Below are 9976 nucleotides of genomic sequence, written 5' to 3'. Positions count from 1 at the left end.
TTTTTAAGGCCAAAAAGTACATATTCATGGAGTACCAAATGATGTTCTTAAGACACATGCACACTGTATAATCTTCAAGTCAGGATAAGTTCACCATTTTTTTGTAGGGAAAAATACTCTTTAAGTCTTTTCTAGCTTTTTGAAAAACAGTACATTATTGTTACATATGGTCACCATATTTATTGCTCCTGTCACTTCAGTCTTCACATCTCTGTCATCAGGTGGCAGGGAACAGGTCTGGAGATCAAAGATCTTATTCAGGGTCCCTCCCCATTTAATCGTGCAGAGGGCACAGTTCCTGGACTGTCTGGAAAAATCTACACACTTTTGGCTACAGTGCTTTCTGAAGTATGTTGCTTTCAATCATTGTTGGCATATTAAAATTCCCAGGGAGCTTTTAAGATGCTGATGCCCACGGCCAGTGAGATAGCTCAGCGGTCTAAAACACCTGCTTAGGCAAGTTTAGGCGCAGGAGACCATGGCTCAATCCCCGGAACCATATGCAGTGCCAGCCCCACCCAGGGCAGGTTGAGCCAGCCCCCAAAAAAAGAAAGATGTTGATGCCCAGTGTTTCCTAACAGCTGGACACCGGGGAGGTCCTGTAGGGTTCCATGCCTGAAGAGGACACAGCAGCTCAGTGCCCCTTCCCCCAACATCATGTGCTCCTTAAGTATACACAATACCACTAAATGCAACTGAAAAAAGACCTAGGAAATAAGAACCTCTGTAGGTGGCCCAGACACTGGTGGTTTTTAAAGTCCCACAGTGATTCAAAGACATAGTTAGGAACCCTTGGAATAGAAAACCAAGGTTCATAGGCTGTCCAAACACAGGAATTCAAGTGACTTTAGAAGTTTGCTTCTTTTGAACCACCCTGAATGCACCTGATCTCAGAAGTTTGCTCTTTTCAAGAAGGTACAATGGAATGCTAATCTACAAAAAGAAAGAACTGATCTCTAATCCACCATATCTTAAGTACGCACCTCTATTGGGATCCCGTTTTTAATTAGATCCATAATATGGACAGTCTTGCTAGGGCTACAACTCTTAGGCCCTTGGTAGTTTTCTTTTTTTTTTTTTTCTTGGTAGTTTTTCTAATATTCCTCTTCACCATGCTTTCTCCTCCACCGCAAGCGTAGGAACCTGTAAACTGCTGGATCTGTCATAATCCACCCTTTAAGACAGACCAGGAAATATTTTCACCTGTTCTTTCTCATGCTAGGGCTCTGCATTCCCAACCTAATAATCCATTTTATCCATTTAAGGCTTCAGGAGGTGATTCAGACTACAGCCCCTGATGCTCTCACAGATCTCACCAACCTCTCTCCTGTTAAATGGGAGCTCAGCACTTCCTGACATATAGACGCTAACTCCTTTCTCACAGGTTTTTCAGCCCACTGGTGAGCCACGACATCCAGAGGTAGTCTGATAGCACATAATCCCCAGTAGGCAGCACCTGTAGCCCCTTTCAGGTAGAAATAACTACATAAAGATAAGAGACCTCCACACCATCAGTAATGCACAAAGAATAATGGGGGGATTTGTGTGTCCCAGGGGAAAATGAGTTTGGCCAGCCATCTGGGCAAGTAGATGTGACCTGTTAATCACAGGAACCCAGGACACATGCAGAAAAACAGTTCACAAGGGCTACACCTATGGCCAATCAGAAAATGCTATCTTTAATTCTGGCATAAGATCAAGCGGTTTTGATGACATGGCATAGGCCTGATGTCAACCTGAGGAGGGAGAGGTACAGGGAACAATGGCTATTAACCTTGTAGCCACTGTGCTGTCTTTCACAGTGGCCCACTCTCACCTGCAGAATCTACTTTTTGTACCTCAGTTGGCCCATGCTTGCTCTTTTCCTACCTTGGATAAGTGTAAATCTTCACTACCTTAAAAAGAAGAAATAGCCCCTCCAAAAACTGATGCTGGAAAGCACAGCAAAATAATATCATAGGGGGAAGAAAAGAACTTAGCTGTATTATATACATGTATCAGTTCTCTACAATAAATGTCATAATTATATTCTGCAACTGAAAAACAAAATGATTGCCTAGCAAGCGCAAGGCCTGAGTTTAATCCCTGGTTCCACCAAAAACAAAAACAAAAACAAAAACAAAAACACAATGAAACAAGACAAAACCCCAGCATATCATGAAGGAAAACTAAGCAGCTGTGGTGGCACATGCCTGTGACCCCAGAACTCAGGGGCACTAATGCAAGAGGACTGCAAGTTCAAGCCCAGCCTGGGCAATTCAGCGATTTAGCCAGACTGGGTACCAAGGCCCTTGGTTCCATCCCCAGTATGGCGGGAGGGAGGGAGGGAGGGAGGGAGGGAGGGAGGGAGGGAACGAAGGAAGATAGGTAGGTAATTAACCCAACAGCCTGAACTTTAATGGACATAGAACTGTTTACCAGAACAAAAGGGAAACACAGAGACGAGTTACCTGCTGCTGTCATCAAAGGACTGAAGCGCACACACATGCCCTCAACCTCCAGATCCATGACAGTGAGGCCGCTCACAGGCACCAGCTGTTTCAACTGCACTCCCAGCTGCAGGGGAAAAAAAGGACAGCACACACATGGTGTTGTGGGGGCAGGGCTCCTGGAGTGCATTTCCTTCAGTTGGTCCTTTTCTTTTTTTGGCACTAGGGAACAAACTCAGGACCTTGAGCTTGCCAGGCAGGTACTGTGTCACTAAGCTATATTCCCAGCCCTGGTCTTTGACAACTTTGGTCATTTTTCCTTTTCTTTTTTTTTTTTTTAAGACAGGGTCTCACTGTAGGCCAGGTGGGCCTAAAACTCACTAGGTAGCCCAGGCTACCCTCAAGCTTTCAGTAATACTCCCGTCTCAGCCTCCTGAGTGATGGCATTATAGGCATGCACCCCTCACCACACACCACTTTTTTTTTGGGGGGGGGGAGGGTGATATCGGGGATTGAACTCAGGACCTTGTGTGTGCCAGGCAAGAGCTTATTCTACTACGCTATCTCCCCAGCCCATACACTTCTTTTCAAAAATAGTACAGTTTACTTTTTTTCTTTTTTTAGTGGTACTGGGGATCAAACCCAGGCATGCTCTACCACTGAACTTTTTATGTTTTGAGACAGTCTTGCTAAATTGCCTTCACATGACTAGAAATTGTAATCCTTCTGCCTCAACCATTCTCAGTGCTGGGATTAAAGTTGTATGCCACCACACCTGGTCTGACCCCAGCCCTTTGATTTTGAGACAAACTCTCAATAAGTGGGTAAGTGGCCCTGGTTGGGCTCAAACTTGCTATTTCACTACCTCACCCTCCCAGAGTGCCAAGATTGTAGGTTTGTACCACCATGCCTAGCTTATTTTCCTTTTTACTAATATAATTCATTCCATAAAAATCGACAAAATGCAGGTAATTAAAAAATAAAAAATATCCATAACACACCACTGACTGACATTTGGTATATTCCCCTATGTTTTCTCTGTGGTAAATGAGATATTTGTCACAAAACATGATATTTGGCACTTTTGAATAATATTCAGAGTTCTTCCCCCCATTTAATTTGTGCTGACCATTTCATGGCTGCCTAACATGTTCAGCAACATGGTTTATAGCAGCTGTTTTGAACTGCACTGTATGGATGTGCTATAACTTACTTAACCACGCACTCTAGGGACTGATACTGCCATCGTGAGCATCCTTATGCTGATCGGAACACCCAAGGCTAATTCCTAGAGGTACTATTTCAGTGTCCACAAGTGCTGAAGCACAACACTTCTGGCCCACACTGCCCAACAGCCAAGGTTGGTCAAGGGACTTGGCTTTGGTACCCACTGAGGCAGGTGGACGTTCACCAACACATCATGGCAGCTGCACTGCAATTTCACAGCCATACACAGCACCCGAGCAACAGCCATAGGTGAAAACTAAGGTAATAATGCCAAGATTGATTGCTGTGGTCAGCCATGAAGTGATCTGACTAAGAAAAGTACTCCAGAACAAGCCGAGCACCTTCTGTTATCTCAGCCATGATACTCTGGGAAAGAAAAAGGCAGACAGCTGCCACCTTACCCAGCGATTCAGAGCATCACAGGAATGTCTCTCCCAGCTGACTGTGGAGGGTGCCATGTTGGGCACTGGTACTGCTTTCAAGACTGGATCTGAGGCCAAAACAGAAGAGTCACTCCCCAAAACACGGCCAATCTAAACATCACAACACAACTCAATTTCACTTAGATTCTATTATTCATCTTAAGGGAACAGCTTCATGTTTATAAAATCAAACAATTCTAACAGAGGTTTAACATACTTTTTTTCTCTCACAAACTAACACCTGAATAACATTTCAAGAAACAATTCTTAACTTCACATTTTGAAAAGGTTGCTTGCAAGGCCTCTACATTAGCCAATACCTGGTCTACCAATCATTGTGCCAAGGCAACCACAGTACCCAAGCATCCAAACCAGGCTTCCCCAGATTTATCTTTGACTCATCAAGTAGTCTGGGTGCCTGCTCACACTTGGACTGTAGACACCTGGGATATTTTACAACAGGCAGCATTTCTGTCACATTGGAGCTTACAGTCTGACTAGAAAAGGAAAATCACATGTTGGTCATTGCTAGTGCTGTGAAAGAAGACCACAGGCCAGGATAAGGAGCGGATGCTCTTGAAGTGGGAACTTAATGGAGATATGAGAGCAAGAGGAAAGGCATGTGAGGCAGAGGGAACAGCAAATGCCAGAGCCATGAGCTAGCAAGGAGTCTTAGGACTGAAGCACACTTCTCAGAATGGAAGGGGTTGCAGAGAAAAGCAGGGGCAGAACACACTGGCCCTGGAAGCCACAGGAAAGAGTCTGGCTTCATATAACTAAAACAGCAGAAAACTAACATTTTCAGGGCAGGAAGTGGTATGATTTGGCTTCTACTTTTAATGCTCACTCACTGCTATGTAACACATGATGTGAAACGGACTAAGCAGAATCCAGAGAAGTCAGATAAGTTGAGTAAGGGATGTGGCCATCTAGCTGAAAAATAATGGTGTGTTGGTAGAACTTTGAGCAGTTCTGTTGAAGTACTGAGGATTGAATGCAGGACATGTGCACTGAGCTGAATCCCCCATGCCCTTTTTATTTCTGCACTTGAAATAACATCTTACTAAGTTGCCCAAGCTAGGCTAAGTTGCCTAAGCTAGGCTCGAAGTTGAGATCCTCCTGTCTCAGTCTCCCAGCGTGCTGGGTTACAGGCATGCACTATCACATCCTGACAGAGCATTTTTTAAAAATGCAGATTCTTAAGGGGTTTTAAGCTACTAGATTAACATGTCTGTGAAGTGCATCACAAGAATCTTTTTTAAGTGATTCACCCATTCTAGCACTGGCCCGGAGACTAATACTTGGGAACCACTAGTATAGTCACCATAAATCAATAAAAATATCTTGGACTATCTAACTTGAAATGGCATCAAGTTCAAAGCCCTTAAATACAGACACAAAAATTAACCTTTTTTAAATCACCTACCTGAGTTTGGTAATTCCTGGCAAAATCTGAACACCACTACTGGAGAACTGAGCTCATCTTCCACCTGCAAAAAGAGAAGTCCAGTGTTACCAAAAGATAGTAAATGCCAAAAACCCATCGAGTCGGTCAGTCAGTTGGGAAACAGGGTGGAAGTGGTCTGTTTTGTACATGAACACTTTTAAAAGCTCAAAGGTTAATTTCAGCTGCTAAAGTAACAAAAAGCAAACGTTTGATAAAATTTTTGAAAGTAACTATGATCTACCCTGAGAATGAAATGTGGTTCTGAGATTAATTATATGACACTAAAATTAAAGCATGGGATAATTTTAATATTTATGAATAACATTAATGATCTTTTTTGATAAGGAAAGAAAAGAACTCGAATTAGTGGTGAGAGTGCCAGTGCTTTCAAAGAATCCTAGAAATCAAGATTTACTACAATTTTTATACTCAGAAAAGAAAACAAGTACTTTCTCCTCACCTTATAAAATATTCAGAACAGAATACAAGTGCTGTTGGCAATGTACTTACCTACAGTGGAACTGTATGTATTTTCTAAACATATATACTTATGTGAGACAGGCCTTAAAACATTTCAGCAGTGAATTTCCTAACAAAAGAAACTGCTCACTGCACTGCCATAGCAGCACCAGCTCCTGCTCTTTGCTGGACATTCACTCAGCCAGCAGCTTTAGCATTATGTCAGGGCACACAGTGAGCAGCAATGACCCTGGTAAACAATGGGCTACTTCTCTGGGGCGAAGGCCCTGAGGGGTCAGCTCTCTAAGCTTGCAATAATTGCAGTACTGTTCATCTCTAGTCCTAAAACCATGTTCTTAGGTTGAGCGTGATGACTCAAGAGTTAGGCCACAACAGAAATGCTAACTTAAAGAGACAGGAAATAAACAGGCCAAGAACTTTCCCACCAATTTTTCAAAGGACCACATGGATGTAATTCTGATCAAGAAAGATTTATATTCAAATCTACCAATTAGTTATTAAGCTAGTTCCTGTGCTAAAATGATTTCTTATCTGCCACCTCCTATAATTTTCACATAAATATTTATTCAGTCATTTACTTGAAATAGGGTCTTACTATGGATCTTAGGCTGGTCCTGAACTCACACATAGCCCAGGCTGGCCTTGCACTTGAGGAGATCCTTCTGCTTTGGCCTCCCGCGTGCTAGGACTACAGGCATACAACACCATGCCTAGCTTGCCCTTATTTCATTAAAAGTATTAATATTTACTGAGTCTAGTGGTGCCATCTGTAATCCCAAAATACAAAAGGTTGAAGCTGCAGGATCAATGAGAGTTCAAGGCCAGCCTAAACTGTAGCAAGACCATGCTGAGGGAAGAAAATAATCAGGGGCCTAATATTTAAATAAACTAGAATAAACCAAACAAGGAAGTAGGAACAAAAAACTGTGACAAGATAATACAACCATTCCCCCATCTTTTAGTTAAGGTAAAGCAAAATGACTTGCCTGCCTGCCTGCCTCCCTCCATCTCTCTCCTGCTGTGTTGGGGACTAAACCCAGGGCCTTCTTGTTGAGCTAAGTCATTAAGTGACCCAGGCTAGGTTGGAACTTGTGATTTTCCTGCCTCAGTCTCACAGAGTACTCAGATTACAGTGTGCCACCATGCCCAGCTTCCTTTCCTTGAATTTTCTCTCAGATATCAAGTGTATAAGTTATCAATTCTAAATATCAAATATTGGATTAAGTGTAATCAATAACCAAAGCCATTTAAACCACTGATGCATCCCTGTCCCAGCAGTTGGTAAGCTGAGGCAGAAGGATCACCCTGAGTTTAAGGCCACCCTGGGCTACATCATGAATTCAAGGCCAACCTAAACTATATCTTGAGAACCTGTCTTAACCACCCCACAACCTTGATTAAAAAAAAAAAAAAATTCCTGGGCTCACAACAAAGATACAAAGAGAAAGCAGAAAAGAGCAGCAAGAGGAGCAGAGTGTGGATGGGCTGAAACTTGGTTTTCCTGGCTGGGACCTTGGGTTTTAATACCCATGTAGGGACAGTGGTAATTTTGCATAAAGCCTATGCAAAGCTTCTACAGGAAAAAAACTGACAATGAACACACAAATTTCCGAAAGCAGTAAGGAAGAAAACTTCTCAGGACATAGAATGATGGGTGTCAGTGGGAAGTTATTTCCTATGGTCAGAAAGCCTGTCTAAATTTGAAGCAAGATTTGAAAGCTAAGGAACTGTCATGAGAGGAACCGGGGAGGAACAGAATGATTCCAGGAAGGGAAGAGCAGTGACACAGCACCCTGTTAGGAGAGCTAATGGAAGTAGCATGAGCAAGGCACTTAGCACTGTGTGCTGTCCGGCAAACATTTTACAGAGCAGCAGCTGTAACAGTGATGATGATGAGTGACCAGCCACAGTGTTTTGTGGGGTCTGCAGACTATTATATCCACTACTGAAAAAAACAACAATTGAAAGAAAGAGTAAAGCAGGATTTGTGCCTAGGCTGTGTAGCCTTCAAGACGGCTCAAAAGAACCAGTGAAGACTAGCTTCTTCAGATGCTCCCACTTGGAGGAAAAAGGACATGAGGAGCCCAGATGCATTCTGAAAGGCAGGGATTCCCCAGTCCGAGTCTGTCTGCCCTCAAAAGAGTCCAACTAACATCCTTCATCTGACTGCTCAGTTTCTGGGTTCAAGGATAAGAAGAGGAAGAAGAGGACCTCAGAGTCACAGGCCTCCTGGCTTCAAGTCATCCCCTTTACTCCTAATGGCTTCTCTGGTTTGCAACAGTTTACCAGTCAGAACTCAGGCCTGATGGTTCTAAGCTGCTGCTATACAGGCCATGTATAGTAGCCCCCACCCCATCAAGCCTAACCATGTTCTAATACAGAAAGAAACTGTACTAACTGGAACCTCACATAAATACTAGGGTTTTTGTTTTGTTTTTTTGAGACAGTATCTTGGTATATAGTGCAGACTGGCTTGAACTCACTTATATAGCCCAGGCTGGTTCAAACTCACTGTGATCCTCCTGCCTCAGCCTCCCATGTGCTGATACTACAAGTGTACACCACCACACCCAGCCTAGGTTTTATTTTTTTTATTTTTGCGGTTCCAAGAATAAACTTAGGACCTTGCACTTTAGCTAAACAAGCACTTACTCCGCTGAGCTATCTCCCCAGTCCCCAGCCAAGTTTTAAAGTTCACTGTACTCTGAAGAACTGTCATTCAGCCTATTTAAATCAAAATCTGACCAAAACGTTTCTCGCAATTCTAAAACAATAAAGTGAAAGATTCTCACCTGAACCAATGCTAAGTTCTCATCTCTTCTATTTATTATCCCAAAGGTACAGTTTGAGAGATTCATTTTAGGAAGATACCAGGAGGAGAAAGAGCAGGGCTACTTGCTTTACTCTTTTTCATTCTATCTTAAGCAAATACAAACTCTACTGTCAGGAGGTTTCAAAAAAGTAGCACAGAGCATTCTGAGACACAGCAGTTTTTCCTACCAGAAAAGTGTTCTAAAGTCCTTAGGCAGGTGCAGTCAATGGTGTTTGTAAGATCTTTGTACAGTTCTAAACTTTAACAGGATAAATGGATCACACGAAAGGCACTATAGGAATTTAAACACCATAAAGCACAATTTCTTGATCTTCAGCTATGTCATAAACAAATATATTGAGTACTTGCAAAGGCCGCATTTAAAAGAAAAAAAAAAAAAAAGAGCTGTCACAATTCAACTGAAATACATCACATGTGGAGAAAAGCATTTTGTTGAAGTTAAAAACAAGTATTTCAAAATAGGAAATTATATACCATACCAAAATTTTGATGTGGTTCACTTTCTTCAAACTTTCCTGCAACCGCTGACTCTACAAATGACAAACAGCTTGTAAGTAGACTGTCATTAGGTTGGCATATGCATTCAGTTCTCAAGAGATCCAAGGTCTGCACACAGGGTTCTCAGACATCTGTAAGTTGGTGATTTCTAAGTTCAGCTGCCAATTTTCACAATTCAAAATCTCCAAATATTCTTCGATTTCTCAGTTAAAAGTTACACAGTGTTTCTGACCAGGTATGATGCCACCTGCCTGTAGTATCAGCACTTGGAAGGCTGAGACAGGAGAATCATTTCAAGTCTGAGGCCAGGTTGGCTACACAAAAAGACCCTGTCTCAAAAACAAAAACAAGCTATTTCTAATGAGACTTGTGAATCATCTTATTAGTGATATATAAGCCATTTATTCAAAAACCACTAAATAAAAATATGAGCAATGCATAGTATGCATTTTAGGAGGCAAAACTAGTGCTACATGAGAATCAGCTGGCCTAAGAGGAGATTAAGAACATAGCCTAGCCAATTAACATCTCCAAAACCAGTTTCCTTAACTATAAAAATGGAATGATAATATCCATCTTACTGGGTTGTGGGAAAAATTGAATGAGTCAACAATGTGTTAGGTGCTCAGAAACAGTGTCT

At 42.2% G+C, this 9976-nt stretch overlaps 2 protein-coding genes across 2 annotated transcripts in view; one reads left to right on the top strand and one right to left on the bottom strand.

Annotated features, from left to right (window-relative positions):
- Pdxdc1 (pyridoxal dependent decarboxylase domain containing 1) overlaps nt 1-9976 on the bottom strand; it is a 57216-nt gene that overhangs the window by 6691 nt on the left and 40549 nt on the right. Inside the window, exons 13-16 of the mRNA XM_012517646.2 lie at nt 9318-9368; nt 5505-5568; nt 4058-4146; nt 2451-2556 (exon numbers count right to left, since the gene is read on the bottom strand). Coding sequence (XP_012373100.2) covers nt 2451-2556; nt 4058-4146; nt 5505-5568; nt 9318-9368 — 310 coding nt within the window. The remainder of the gene's footprint in view (nt 1-2450; nt 2557-4057; nt 4147-5504; nt 5569-9317; nt 9369-9976) is intronic.
- Ntan1 (N-terminal asparagine amidase) overlaps nt 1-9976 on the top strand; it is a 36762-nt gene that overhangs the window by 24720 nt on the left and 2066 nt on the right. The gene's annotated exons all lie outside the window — the stretch shown is intronic.

Source organism: Octodon degus, unplaced genomic scaffold, assembly GCF_000260255.1.
Source record: "Octodon degus isolate 3935 unplaced genomic scaffold, OctDeg1.0 scaffold00200, whole genome shotgun sequence".
Lineage (NCBI taxonomy): Eukaryota > Metazoa > Chordata > Mammalia > Rodentia > Octodontidae > Octodon > Octodon degus.
Note: the sequence above shows the minus strand (reverse complement) of the source record. Positions and strands in the feature narration are given on the sequence as shown.